General features: G+C 46.6%; 3 protein-coding genes across 4 annotated transcripts in view; 1 reads left to right on the top strand and 2 right to left on the bottom strand.

The window, feature by feature from the left end:
- vcanb (versican b) overlaps positions 1-3,241 on the top strand; it is a 23,899-nt gene extending 20,658 nt beyond the window's left edge. The window contains exons 11-13 of the mRNA XM_060049652.1: positions 522-666; positions 1,223-1,405; positions 2,480-3,241. Of these exons, the coding sequence (XP_059905635.1) occupies positions 522-666; positions 1,223-1,405; positions 2,480-2,730 (579 nt within the window). The 3' untranslated portion in view covers positions 2,731-3,241. The remainder of the gene's footprint in view (positions 1-521; positions 667-1,222; positions 1,406-2,479) is intronic.
- LOC132455688 (multiple C2 and transmembrane domain-containing protein 1-like) overlaps positions 1-15,000 on the bottom strand; it is a 160,818-nt gene that overhangs the window by 48,483 nt on the left and 97,335 nt on the right. The gene's annotated exons all lie outside the window — the stretch shown is intronic.
- The window catches only part of hapln1b (hyaluronan and proteoglycan link protein 1b), a 21,440-nt gene continuing 12,003 nt past the window's right edge, over positions 5,564-15,000 (bottom strand). For both annotated transcript variants that reach the window (XM_060049642.1, XM_060049643.1), the window contains exons 3-6: positions 11,185-11,348; positions 10,393-10,591; positions 9,381-9,683; positions 5,564-8,402 (exon numbers count right to left, since the gene is read on the bottom strand). In XM_060049642.1, the coding sequence (XP_059905625.1) occupies positions 8,113-8,402; positions 9,381-9,683; positions 10,393-10,591; positions 11,185-11,348 (956 nt within the window). In that variant the 3' untranslated portion in view covers positions 5,564-8,112. The remainder of the gene's footprint in view (positions 8,403-9,380; positions 9,684-10,392; positions 10,592-11,184; positions 11,349-15,000) is intronic.

Genomic DNA, 15,000 nt, shown 5'->3' with positions numbered 1-15,000 from the left:
ACGTGTGATTAAGGCCATATGGCAATTTTCCTTTTAATTTTCCCGAGAATAATAGCAACCGTTGTATGATGAAGAAACTTGGGAAATGATACTTGACAACAGACCAAACTGTCAAAATCTCCTCCAATTGTCCAACCCCCAACACCGCCACAACCCAACACAACAAAATAAGGGTTTTTAGCACCCCTGCCTGGTAAATCCGGGAATCACATCTCATGTCCATCCCCATGTCCGTCCACATAATTTGACTACCGGTACAACAGTTTGGTCTGGGTCTAGAAAGATCAATTGGGAAATGAGTTGTTGACTGCTATCCTCAGATATATGGAGGCACTAGCAAGAACATGAGGTCCAGTCCTATCTCAAAGTGTCTCTAGACTCCCCTGCCTGCTTGTAAAAGGCAACTCACATAGGAAAATTGCTGTGAGCGACTTGTAACTTGTAACTCCCGTTAAAGACAGCTGCATGTGTACAGGGCTGTCAGTACACAAGTATAATATTGATATGATTTTGATTTGCAGCAATACGAGCACTGGAGGCCGAACCAGCCGGACTCCTTCTTCCAGTTGGGGGAGGACTGTGTGGTGATGATCTGGCACGAGGACGGCCAGTGGAACGACGTGCCCTGTAACTACCACCTCACCTTCACCTGCAAGAAGGGCACAGGTGGGCCTCTCACACACACATACGCACTCGCAGGCATGCACAGACACACACACACACACACACACATACTCACGCCTACACACAGGCACATACACATACAATCGCACACAGACACATATGCATGCACCGTGATGCACGCACACATGCACACACAAACATGCGCACACCCATACACACACCCAGAAACACTAACACACGCGTGCATATACAGACACACACACACACACACACACACACACACACACACACACACACACACACACACACAGATACTCGCATACACACAGAAACACACAGAAACACGCATTCAGGCACGCACACGCAAAGACACACATACACAGACACACACACACACACTTCATGACGGCATCGAGGATGCAAGGGCCATCGCAGTAAGGATGGTTTTCATCAAGTCACTACACATGCCCGCTGTCTACACATCGGACATACAAGCAACCACACGCACTAAATTCAACATGGGCCTTCAATAGACCCCACGCCGGATACAACCAACCCATCGACCTCACCAAAGACCTAACCCTTGTGCCTCTCAAAGTCTCCTGCAGCCACCCCCCGGTGGTGCCTGACGCCCGGGTGTTCGGGACCCTGAAGGAGCGCTATGAGATCAACTCCCTGGTGCGCTACCACTGCAAGCAGGGCTTCATCCAGCGCCAAGCCCCCACCATCCGCTGCCGGCCCGACGGCCAGTGGGAGACGCCCAAGGTCACCTGCATGAGCGGTACGCAGAGAGGGGCTGTGTGGTGGTGGGGACGGGGTTGTGTTGTGTTGGGGACGGGGTTGTGTTGTGGTGGGGACGGGGTTGTGTTGTGTTGTGGTGGGGACGAGGTTGTGTTGTGGTGGGGACGGGGTTGTGTTGTGTTGTGGTGGGGTTGTGTTGTGTTGTGGTGGGGACGAGGTTGTGTTGTGGTGGGGACGGGGTTGTGTTGTGTTGTGGTGGGGACGAGGTTGTGTTGTGGTGGGGACGGGGTTGTGTTGTGTTGTGGTGGGGACGGGGTTGTGTTGTGGTGGGGTTGTGTTGTGTTGTGGTGGGGACGGGGTTGTGTTGTGGTGGGGACGAGGTTGTGTTGTGGTGGGGACGGGGTTGTGTTGTGTTGTGGTGGGGACGGGGTTGTGTTGTGGTGGGGTTGTGTTGTGTTGTGGTGGGGACGGGGTTGTGTTGTGTTGTGGTGGGGACGGGGTTGTGTTGTGGTGGGGTTGTGTTGTGTTGTGGTGGGGTTGTGTTGTGTTGTGGCGGGGACGGGGGTTGTGTGGTGGTGGGGTTGTCTGGTTTTGGTTACAGGGTTGTGTGGTGGTGGGGTTGTCTGGTTTTGGTTACAGGGTTGTGTGGTGGTGGGGTTGTCTGGTTTTGGTTACAGGGTTGGGTGGTGGTGGGGTTGTCTGGTTTTGGTTACAGGGTTGTGTGGTGGTGGGGTTGTCTGGTTTTGGTTACAGGGTTGGGTGGTGGTGGGGTTGTCTGGTTTTGGTTACAGGGTTGTGTGGTGGTGGGGTTGTCTGGTTTTGGTTACAGGGTTGTGTGGTGGTGGGGTTGTCTGGTTTTGGTTACAGGGTTGTGTGGTGGTGGGGTTGTGTGGTGGTGGGGTTGTCTGGTTTTGGTTACAGGGTTGTGTGGTGGTGAAGTTGTTGTTCAGGGACATCCATGAATGCTGTTTGGTTCTAATTATTTTGATTTGTTGTGATGAAAAGTATTTGTTTTGCTGTTAGCATGCCGCAGGCTCAAGTGAATCATTTTTTATTTGAATCTTTAGAAGTAAAAGATGATAATGTTGTACCCAAATACCCCGTTATTTTCCAGCTGCAAACTACCAAAAGGCGTTTGCCCAGAAGCATCGCGGCAACCTGGACAACCACTATCAGAGCTGGCATCACAACCAGCACCTGGGCCTCAGCAGCCATCCCAACTACAACAGTCCCCAGCGGTCACAACCCCAGAACCAGAACTCTAGGAAGACCTTCTCCGGTCTGCAGCGGCGCTACCACCAGCTGCAGAGAGAGAAGAGACATCCGGGCAGCCAATCACAGGAGGAGGGCGAGATGAGGCGTTGAGCTGTATCCAGGGGTTGGTATCCATGGCGATCTCCATAGCAATCAACATGGCGATCTCCCTAGGAATCAATGTCGCGATCACCTTAGCCATTGCCTTAGCGATCACCTTAGCGATCACAGTAGTGATCACCATAGCGATTACCCTAGCGATCACCTTGGTTACCAATGCCATCCCCATAGCGAACGCCATTGCAATATCAGGGGCCAGGCTCAGTTCAGAGACACAGATAAGACAGCTGTGATGAACTGACCTGCCCATCAATGACTTTCAATCGATGAATATAGGACTAAAGGAGATGAGTTTAACCAAATGTGCCACGTTTCGTGTCAGATCTGTAATACAGATCAGTTGACCATCATTGGTCAGTCAACCATCACCCAGACATGGTGGTGTCTTGGGGATGGTCGACTGACTTTACAAAAACATTATACTGTTGTAAGAAATATAGCTAAACTTTAAAATTTATGTTTTTTTCAAAGAGTTCTATTCCATGGTGCATACTAAATCTTTTTTTTATCGTTTTTTTCAGCGCAAAAAATCATAAACGTGTTATTGTCAAGGCGAAATGTGGCATGTTTAGTTTGCGGCGGGTGAACAAGAGTGATTTAGAGGATGTGAATGTGGGATGGCACCATAACATCAATGCTGTTTTACCTAAATTCATGGACCGCCAACATAAAACAACATGAAAATTCACCCTTAAATCCGAGCCTTCAGAATGATGTCTTTTTTAGGATAAATGAAAGGGCTGGTTTAAGGAACATATACTTAGTCGTTACTTTCCCACTGGATTTTTCTGTCTCTAGTCCATCTGGAAGATGATCCAGGTGAATATGAACATGGTATTTTCACCTTGTGCCTTCTTTAAAATGATTTGTACATTTTTGGTTTACTTTTTTACTTAAAAGTAAAAAAAGACTTTAAGTATATAAAGGGCAGGCATTCATAGTTAATATTGCCTCAACTTGTTTAAATTAGTTTTTTTGGGATTCATAAATATAACTAAAAAGGGAAAGTAAATTGTGAATATGTTTTTTGTACTAAGATTGATCGTATCATTATTAATAATAGGATAAAGAATAGATATATGACACAAGATAAATCTAATTTATTGTTTGAGAAGATGAAAAAACTGTGATTCATACAAAAAAATATTTCACTTGCTCTGAAGTAAGAAAACAGTAGCGCCAATGCTGTTTACAGATATGATCAATGTTCAAACCAAGAAATAACATTTATATCATGAAATCCACGTCTTGTGACAATACTACAATATCCTGTCTGTGTGTATCGTCACACATCATCTTTGTTCCTTTGGGGCCCGAGATCAAGATGGCATCTATCACTAAATCTATCCAACATCTGCCGTGACCCCAAATGCTCTTTGGGAGAAGCTCAAAGCAAAAGGGTCTGCTTTTAATTGAACCTTGTTGAGAGACATGCTGTGGACTGAAAGAAGAGGACTATCACAGATCTGGAATCTGTTGTCCCGGGACCAGAACTGTTAACCATTCAGGGACCGGTGTGGAGATCTTTCCCTAGACTAGAAAACCATATCTGCCCGTCCAGAAGACCGTCGCTGTTTCTTCTGTGTTGTTCTATCACACATTTGTAACTGTTGGTTGTCTTATTGATGTGCTATCAATGATTTTATATATATAAATATTCAGTGTTTTGAAATAGCGTTTTTTATTGAAAATGTTTTTGGAGTATTCCCTATCTTGAAGGGGATGTTAACGGTGTTTCTGAGAGCTTATTTATACCTATTCTTTGTTCTATTCTCTGTTGAAGTTTCTGTTTGCTGTACCGTCTGTGATCATGCCCTAATCATGTGTGCAATAAAAAGGAAAAAAACATTTTTTGCCAAAATCCTTACATTTCTTAAAGGTACCAGGTTCGATCCCTGATGTCTTCAGCCATTATCTACAGGAATACTTGAGCAAGACGCTGGTAATAATTGATTCCCATGAGTCATTAAGTACATCTGACAAGAGAGTTGTTTTAAACTGAGTATATTCCTTAATTCCCTTTCCAATTTTGGTTACACCCACCTTCCGAATGACTGCTGTGACGAGGTTGCACTGAACCAAAATAGTCTGTTCCAAACCTTAAATAGGTGTGCTCACTCCAAACCGCGAAGTACGGGGGAAAAAACACACACAAAACCAAACTTCCATTAATGTCGTCATCCAGTTTCTAAAATAATCTCCTTTGAGCCGTAATAATATTTTTTAAATTACAAATCAAACATGGCAAGAGTGTCACACCATGAATGGCCCCTGTGTGTGTGCGCGTGTGTGTGTGTGTGTGTGTGTGTGTGTGTGTGTGTGTGTGTGTGTGTGTGTGTGTGTGTGTGTGTGTGTGTGTGTGTGTGTGTGTGTGTGTGTGTGTGCGCGCGCGTGTGTGTGTTTGTGTGCGTCTGTGCGTATCTATGTGATGTGTGTGGCTGTGGCTGTGTGTGTGTGTGTGTATGTCTATGTGTGTAAGTCTATGTGTGTATGTCTATGTGTGTGTGCCTGTGTCTGTGTCTATGTGTATGTGTATCTATGAGTGTGTGTGTATGTCTGCATCCTCCATTCGGCGCTGAACATTGCGTCACTGAGGGCCAGGATCTGTGCACCTGGTGTCGGGTACGGCTTGGCCCAGAGACCCTCCGGTCTGGAGCAACGGTCCAGTGAGAAACGGACCGTTGCACCTCAGCACTTTGGTATTCTCTCTTTACATTGGCAGTCACAACTTCACAAGCCCGCCTGGTGGATGGTTAAAACTGTACAAACAGGGTAATGGTGCGGGGGTGAGACGTAGGATACAAAAACAAATTACAAGAGCCTCTGGACTTATCTACGGCTTTTATTTAATTATTTGGTACTTGGGTCTGTAGAGATTGTGTTGTTTTTTTGTAGAGATTGTGTTTAATCGGCGCCTCATGGCCTCGATGGATTAGGTACAATACACAAATAAAAAAGAAATACTTGCCTGGAATCGAAGACAAGGAAATGATGGAGTCAACTGAAATAATGTAATGATTTCACAGTTCAGTATTCTCGTAAACATTTTCGAGCACGTTTAGAAAAAAAAGGAACCTTGAATAAACAACATTTTATTCTTTAACTTGTTTCGCTTTTTGCAGCAGTTCCTCACTAACTGTACATTAATGAACACTTGTAGTTTATTGGCGTAGGCTGGAAAAAACAGCGATAGTCCTAGCACAAAGTTTAGCACGAAGGCTAACAACAGTAACAATGTCCACCATCAAAAAATAAAGCCACTTCCATGAGTGTGTCCAGAAGCAGATTTTATTTTTCTTGTTCGTTGCGACCCTGATCTCCTGGTGGCTTGTCACAGAAACGCAGAGCCAATTTAAGCTAAGCTGCCGCTCTGGTAAATGAGCTGATGACCTTATGTTCTCTAAGTGCCAGTTGGGACCGAACCATAGTGAGCTCACTCAAAACCAAAACTCCCCCTCTCTGTCCTTAGATGGTCAAATCCCTCAGCTCTGCATTCATTAATCGTTGTTGTTTTTTTGAATGACCATAGATTTTTCTCTTGCTTGTTCCCGAGGCGTTAACTGCTTGTGCATGGTTAACGTGAGAGCTTAAACCGCTACGGCAACAGCCATGTACTCTTTTACACAGTATGTAGCCTGTCTCTTAAGAAACCGTTTCTCTATAAAACGGTGTGTATTATTAAACAGGGAGGTCTTTGCTCTGCTGCAGTGTGCTATAGGTTGAGAGGTGAAGGCATGCTCCAAAGAAAGCCAAACACCTCCATCCAGCCACCTTCAAGCGTTCACAAAACTTAATCACACTATGTTTCCACGCCAAGGCATTTTATTATTGCTGTGCAGGGCCTTCGATGGTTCGCTTTAATGTTGTCTATTGGCCGCAGTATGCTCTTACAGGCCTCTACTTCTGTATTTTCTGTGCAAATGTTTACCTCCCTGTTTTGTTATTGTTGTTGTTTGTTCTTTATAGTTACAGATGTTTTCGTTTACACCCAGGCATCCGGACAATTTTGTCAGGAACATCAAAAATAACTGTGTAATAATAACTATAATAATTTCTTTTTTTTATCACAAAATATGAACAACAATAACATTCTCCCTAGATACTCACATTCTACAATAGTCATACTCAAAAACGATGGAACAAGAGTCATGGTTGGGTCGGACGTTTGTTTGATTTTTTTTGTCTCTTTGCCGGGGGCGACACCGATGTTTGGTCTGTTGGGTACACAACAACACGTTGATACAAAAACATAAAACACGCAACAGATTTTCCTAACGACGTACAAATCAATAGCACCTTGTGAAAATCAAACAGGACAGCAGAGGTCGATCGCGTTACATGTTTGTGCTCGGGTTTGCGCAAGCCTCCATCTTATTTGATTCCTCCCCACGTTGTGTGTTGGTGTGTGTGTGATGGCTTGGATGCGGTGTGCTGGATGTGAAAATATACAGAGTGTAACATAAGCGTCGGGAAGTATCAGTCCAGCGATAAGGACTCTTTAAAGGTGACATATTATACCACCAAGTGTGAATGTGATTAGCCGTTACAAGCTGTTTGAAAATCTGCCTCTTATGACATCAAAAGTGGGCGTGTCCACCTAAATGTGTGCTGGATAGATCAGTCTACCAGCCTACCCAGTGGACTGTAGCAAAGACTGCTCATCTATCCATCATACATCTATGTGGACACGCCCACCTATGTTGTCAGAAGAGGCCGATTTTCAAAACGGCTTGTAACGGCTAATCACACTCAGACCTGGTGGTATAAGATGTCACCTTTAACATGGATGTCAGTGAAGCGGTGTGGTTTCCAAGTGAATCTCATGCATCGGCCGATTCTTGAAACAACACTGGATGTGTGGTCATGTGACTCTACGTCAGACTCCTCCCCCTCTCTCTCTCTCCTGCAGTGTCTGTACCCCTGCTTGAAAAAACAAACAAACTATTAAATATTATGAACTGTAAATATAGGCGTAAACTATTAATTATATTCCCTCACTGGGAAAGGATAAGACGTATAAACACGGTGGAGCATTTGGAGACATGAGTTGGACAAATACGTCTTATTTTGTCTTCTTGTTTTCAGAAAGTAAAGCATCACAGTTTCTGTTTGTGTGTATGTTGTGTTTGTTCATGCCTGACGCAATGTCTAACACCCACCCACCCCTCCCCCCAAAACACAGGGCTCCCTGTGTCTAAGTGTGCACCTTTATTATGCACCTGCACACACAGATAACATGCATGTGTGTATTTGTGTGTGTTTGTGTGTTTATCGGTCTTTGTGTGTATATTTTTTGCATGTGTATGTGTGTGCTTGCCTGTGTGGGTGTGTGTGTCTAACTATGTCTTTGTATGTGTGTGTACGTGTGCGTGCTCAGTGCTGGCCCTTGAAGCAGTACACTCCGTACAGCTTGTGTTTCTTGTCTGGGAAGCCGGAGAACCTCACGGCCGCTTCGGTTGGACTGCAGCGCCGGCGGGGGCGGGAGATAGGGTAACGGACGCTGCCGTCGGCCAACCAGCCGGCGTCACAGCGGTCGTAGCCCAGCAGCTTCCAGGCGGCATACATCTGGCCCACCTTGGCGATCTCTGCCCCGTCCTTAAGACACGCCCCCACCGCCTCGTCATAGGTCAGCTTGGAGGGGTGGATCAGGTAGTAGAACCGACCTGGGGAGGGGGGTAAGAGGAAGAACAGTTAATACAAAAAAAAAAAAAAAAACATAGCGCAAACTTTTCCAGGAGTAAAGGGCTGATTATGGTTCCACGTCGACGCAACGCAAGGGGGTTTACGGACCCCTTACGTCCTTGCGGACCCTCCTTGCGTCCACCGCAAGGGCCTGACGTGCGCCTCCCACAAATGTGTAACCTTGGGTCGAGGCGACGCAGCAGCAAGGGCTGGGATTGGTCGGATAATGTTAACCCGACGCAGAACCAAAACAGGTTCACTACTGCGTCGAAGCGTTTGCGGGGTCATTGCGTTGCGTCAACCATAACCATAATCAGCCCTTTACCGGTACCCCCGTGTCATCACACAAGGCGTGCAGGGAACTAAATTATAACCGGAGCAACTCCTGTCCAGCGATGGTATTTTCTCCCTCGGTTCAGCTACAAACTGTACCTTTCTCCTATAGATGTGACTCAAAGGAATCCTTATCTAGTCTAACCATCCCACCTGATTGCTCAATGTGCAACAGCCTCACCCAGCCCATCAGACTGACTCGGGCCAGGGGAGACTGCTTAAACCAGCCATCATCCCCACACACACACACACACACTCCACACCCTGATACGCTTAAACCACCAAGACCCCCCCCCCCCCTCCATTGTCATTGTAATCCTAAAATGTGCACACTACGTAGCTTTTGCCTCTCTCTCTCTCTCTCTCTCTCTCTCTCTCTCTCTCTCTCTCTCTCCCTCTCCCTCTCCCTCTCCCTCTCCCTCTCTCCCCTCTCCCTCTCTCTCTCTCTCTCTCTCTCTCTCCCCTCTCTCTCTCTCTCCCCTCTCTCTCTCTCTCTCTCTCTCTCTCTCTCTCTCTCTCTCTCTCTCTCTCTCTTCTCTCTCTCTCCCTCTCTCCCCCCCCTCTCTCTCTCTCTCCCCTCTCTCCCTCTCCCTCTCTCTCTCTCTCTCCCTCCCCCCTCCACTCACCCTTGTAGTGCGAGGTGAAGCAGAAGACGTCAAAGTGGTTCTTCTCCTTCTCCCGCACGCCGTAGCTCCGCACGCCCGGCGCGGTGGCCTTGCCGCCGCAGGGCTCCCGGGGGCTGGTGATGGGGTACTGCACGGAGCCGTCGCTCAGCCAGCCAGCGTTGCACCAGTCCAGGCCGCCGCGCCACGCCTCGTACAGCTGGTCGAAGGACGCCACCGCCGCGTCCTGCTCCCGGCACGCCCGCTCCGCCTCGTAGAAGTTGAGGTTGTAGCGGCCGAGGCGCGGCGAGTAGGGGAAGAGGATGCCTGGGGGGGGGGGGGGGGGGGGGGGGTAAGAGGGAAGTAAGAGGGAGAGAAATGAGGGGAGAAAGGGGGTGATGGAGAGAGGAGGGAGGGCGAGATGGGGAAATAGGGAGCGGGGATTGGGGTGATGGAGAGAGGAGGGAGGAGGGAGGAGGAAGGGGGAGGGAGTGGGAGATTGAGGAAGAAGGAGAGGGGGTGGGGTTGATGGAGAGAGGAGGAGGGGAGTGAGGGAGGGAAGGGGGAGAGAGTGGGTGAGAGGGGGTAATGGAGATAGGTGGAGGGGAGAGGAGGGCGATGGGGAGGGGAGGGAGAGATGGGGGAGAGAGACAAAGAGAGAAAGATAAGAGAGAGAAAAGGTAAGTAGTAGGCACATTTTTGGATTACACTGATAATGAATAGAGACGCACGCATTTATGCTGTGTGCGTGTGTGTGTGCGTGTTTGGATGCGTATGCGTGCAGGTGCATGAATGTGTGTCCATTCATACTTTGTGTGAATAAAAATGCCTATGCTTGTGTCTCATTGTGTCACCGTTTTACTCCTCACCTTCCCACCGATTAAGACTCCGGAGACGCCGCTAAATTTAGTCTGGGATGGCAGCCCAGCTATAAGGAGGACGTCCTATCAGCTGCAGAGGTAAACGCCCACTTAAGGGCCCCCCCCCATAAACCCATCTCAACAGTACATATAAAAACATAAAGGTAGATGTTTACCTTGAAGGTCGAGGGAAACCACAGTGGTGCCGTCCTCCAAGCCGTCGATGACCTCGCACTTATATCTCCCATAATCCTCCAGGGTGAGGTCGCTGATCACCAGGGAGGCGTCCAAGGGGGAGGCGCCCTGGAGGTGGACCCGCCCGTGGAAGCGCCCGTAGCTCCGCTTGTGGTAGTCCATGGCGACGAAGACGTCCACCTAGAACCCGGCGCGACGGGGTCAAGGAGGTAGCGTTGGTTTGTTTACTTTATACGAAAAATTCAATTTTTTCTTATTCACTCCTTTATTCATCCATCATTCACTCCTCCATTCACTCCTCCATTCACTCCCTCATTCACTCCTCCATTGACTGCGCCTCCTTTACACTCGATTAGAATGCTAATACTTATGGTTAGCATTTTAGTTAACGTCTTAGTGTTACAACTTTGTTTCGACAAATAAACTGTTGCTATAGCACCACCTGTGGGCCTATCATGACCATACTTTGTACTCCTGTAAAAATGTATCCAATCTTAAATCATGCCAAATTATAGCAAATTCTGCTAGTTCTGTTAGCATTCACTCCCAATCGTTTACATTCAATGAATCGTGGAATGCAAATGTTGTAGGTAAGCGCACACTTCTAATATTAATGCTAATGCTAACAATTACCATGATTGTCCAAAAATGTGCACTCCCTTCCCGTCATTTATATTCGATGAATCATGGAATGCTAAAGCTAATGGTTAGCATGATCCTTGCTAATCGTGGCGTCAGCAATTCGAACCCTCCTCGGCGTTGAGGTCCCTTACCTCTTTAAGGTAGTCGGAGGTCAGCTTGGTCCACTTGATCCTCATCTTGTGGTTGGGGGGCATCATCTGGTCCCGCTGTATGGTGCAGGGCAGTGTGGCGTTGCCCCCCCGCTGAGAGACCACCTTGTCCTGCTGAGATAGCACCGATATCCGGGGGGCGTTTTCTGGAGAGAAACAGACATTTTTGTTTTGTTATCATTTTATTTTTTTGGTTTGAGCTGATGGACTCCCCCTTGGTCGTTCTGTGACTTCTGTTTGGAATAATTCTGCACTTTGTCTGTTAGCAGGATTAACAAGCTAATTGTCTGAGTCTGATGCATCTCTTGTGGATTATTGGGTCTTCATTTGTTTCTACAAGCCATGAAAAATGTACTGTTTCTATGAGGTGAGGATACTCATAATACCATCAGCACATGGTTACTTACTCTTTAAAAGTTTGAGTGTTGTTTATTATTTTTCCACCTATTCCTCAGTTACCCCTTTCCTTCATCATTCCACATAACTCCACAGCATTTTGAGCGTAAATCATGCATCACTACATAGAAATACCATAGTTTAACATCAAGTCATGCATGCTAGGTTCCTATTTAAACATGACATGAAAGTGAAAACTACTTTTTTTTTGCCCACAGCAATGCCTGTCCTCTAACACACGCACAGGCCTTTGTGATTGTGTGACAAAGCGCTTGTCGTGGCCCGAAATTACACTGAAGAAAACGCCCGGGCCATTGTTAACTACTCCTGCGATCGCAAAAAAATCTAATCCCGGAGCGATCGATAATACACACATTCCCCTCTGCAGCCCGCCCTGTGTTTAATCACAACCTTGTATCGGCTTTGAGCTGGCACCCTAGCACATCACAGGGAGCCAGAATGTCAATTCTGTTTGTCTGTAATTGTTTGTCTCCGATCCCAGGGGCCCCTAGCTCTCTGGGTGGGTGTGCCTGGGTGTGTGTGTGTGTGTGTGTGTGTGTGTGTGTGTGTGTGTGTGTGTGTGTGTGTGTGTGTGTGTGTGTGTGTATGTGTGTGTGTGTGTGTGTGTGTGTGTGTGTGTGTGTGTGTGTGTGTGTGTGTGTGTGTGTGTGTGTTGTGAATTTAGAAATAAAAAACTAATTGAGTCCAGAATGCTGTTCTCATCAATTCTGGTCGAAACTAAAAACTGCCCTGGAGCTAAAACAATAAGGTCCTAACTCGGTACACACACACAAACACACTTTGTGTGTTTGTGTGTGTGTATGTTGTGTGTGTGTATGTGTGTGTCTGCTTTCCATCACCACGCTTGCGAAGGATGCACTTTACCAACTTCTACATGCTGGCTTGCATCCCGCATCTATTTTTCCTTCATTTATGTGTACAGGAGTACTTGCCTTGAAAGACCTTCGGCCAATTAGAGTAACGAATAATACAACGCCATCAGGGTGTGCAGTTCTAAACGGCAAAAACATTTTCTGCCAAGAAACACCACAAGTGCATACTCTTGTTTTTGTTTGAAAGTTATTATTTAGTTTTTTCCTGCAATAACTGCACATATGACAGTGTTGTGTAAAATCGACCAATGTTAGCATTAACGCAGACAGAATGTGAGGTCACGTTATCAGGATGGTCTTCAGGGTAGAGATAGAACCCCTTGGTGCTGGATGGTGGTCTAGAAGTGAGGTTGGTCGAAACCCAAAAGAAAGGTTCTGGGTTCAATCTCCAGTCTCTACAACATGCCTTCCCCCCACCAACTCTTTAAAGGGGCAGCTCGAAATATGTACATTTGTGGTTTTAGAAGTAGTAATATATCTTCTTTTATGATTTTCAATGTAGTTATCTATGCCATTTTGTCACTAGCAAAACTAAGACTCGTTTTCTGGAGAAAAAGGTCAAGGTGCCTTTTCTAGGTACTTTGTGAAGAAACCCTGCCTAACCCTAACGCTGAACCTAACCATACCTTACCAGTTAGTTGTGCACCAAAACCTAACCATTTAGTTGAGTTGCCTAAAACTAACCAGGTAGTTGTGTTGACTAAACCTAACCAGATAGTTGTGTTGCCTTAACCTAACTAGGTAGTTGTGTTGCCTAAACCCAACCACACTGTGACTGACAACTGAAAAAGAAGTTATGTCTAAAAATAGCACAGGACACAAACCCCAGTCTCCTTGGTGAGAGTACTGAGTTTGACCCATTCCTACACCACAACTTCCTCTCTGGGTGTCCTTTATCACTCTTTACTACGTCACCTGACCTCCTTAAGCCTCTCTTACAGGAAGGCTTTCTGGCAGAGCATTCTGAAGGCAAACTTCTCCCATGTAAGTATGCAAAGTGTGTGTGGATGTGTGGGGAGCTTTGTCAGGACAGCCATTGATGTCGATGGGAGGGAGAAGATGAGACTTCTCTGACAACAACAGTGAAAAGCCACGATGTGTGACTAATTTTGTATACAACACTGCTTTCTAAACCTGCATCATAAAGTTGCATCATAATGTTGCCGTGGGTCGTAACCTTGGAGTTAACGCCCTCCACCCCATCTGGAAAACTCCCAGACCATCACATATATATGTTTTAATCTCATAGTGTTTGAATGTGAGCTGAAACAGGGGTTCACTTCTAATTGATTTTTACGGTATCTGAATTTTCTATCTAAAGTCTAAAGTCTAAATCTCTCTCTCTCTCTCTCTCTCTCTCTCTCTCTCTCTCTCTCTCTCTCTCTGTCTCTCTCTCTCTCTGTCTCTCTCTCTCTCTCTCTCTCTCTCTCTCTCTCTCTCTCTCTCTCTCTCTCTCTCTCTCTCTCTCTCTCTCTCTCTCTCTCTCCCTCTCTCTCTCTCTCTCTCTCTCTCTCTCTCTCTCTCTCTCTCTCTCTCTCTCTCTCTATCTCTGTGTTCATCAACTGCATACGTCTGTGTTAATTTACCACCGGATAATTGGTCATTGATTACCTCCAGTAGGGACTGGTTGGAAGGGGAGCGCAGTTAAAGTGCTTCCTCAGCTCTGAGTGTCGCTGAGTTTGGGGTAATGTGCAATTCAACCTGCCCCTTTAAACAGGGCTTCACTCAAAGGAACAATTGGGACTTTTTATGGGGACTTAAACACTCACTCCTTTCCCTTGAACCGTCCCATTTGTTCAAAAGTGATTTGAAGTGTGGGTCTTAAAGTATACAAGTCATGGAGAAAAGTGAAGAAAATACATCACATTATAAAAGTAATGGCTACAATGAAAAAGTGACATGGTACTTAAGTCTGATGCTCTATCCAAACAGAAAATTAAAGAGTTTTTTGAGAAATGCCACTTGAAATCTCTTCTCAAGTGGCATTCATCTATAGGACCCAGGATAGTGTAACGGCTAGGATATTGGACCTCAAGTTGAGAGATACTGTGTTTGACCCCCCCCACAATGTCCACACCCCCCATGAAGGCATCCTTGGAGCAAGACGTCCCTAAACCCCTGCCTGCCCTTAAACGCCATGCATCTGAATTCACTGAAAGTCTTTTTTCAGATGAAAGCGTCTGCTGAACGAGGTAAGATGGCGTGATAAGATTGCGCTATCGCTGTCGGCCAGAGCCCATTAAGCCCAGCTTACCAGCGCTATCTGCACGCTACGGCAGCGCTCCCCGTGATAAGTTGAGGGCATCAGGCCTGGCTTTCTGACGGGGTGTTAGGAACGAGCCACAGGGTGCCGGAGAGAGATTCCCCTGCAACGTACCGTAAAGCGCTCTGTGCCTCGTCTTAACTTCACTGCAGCCTTACGTAACGTGTGTTTAGATAAAGGCCCCCCTTTGAATATCTGCAGATGTTTTTGGTGTTTTCCTCTTGGCCAGGCCTCTCTTGTAAGAGC

The sequence above is a fragment of the Gadus macrocephalus genome, chromosome 4 (assembly GCF_031168955.1).
Source record: "Gadus macrocephalus chromosome 4, ASM3116895v1".
NCBI lineage: Eukaryota > Metazoa > Chordata > Actinopteri > Gadiformes > Gadidae > Gadus > Gadus macrocephalus.
This window is presented reverse-complemented; position numbering and strand designations above follow the sequence as displayed.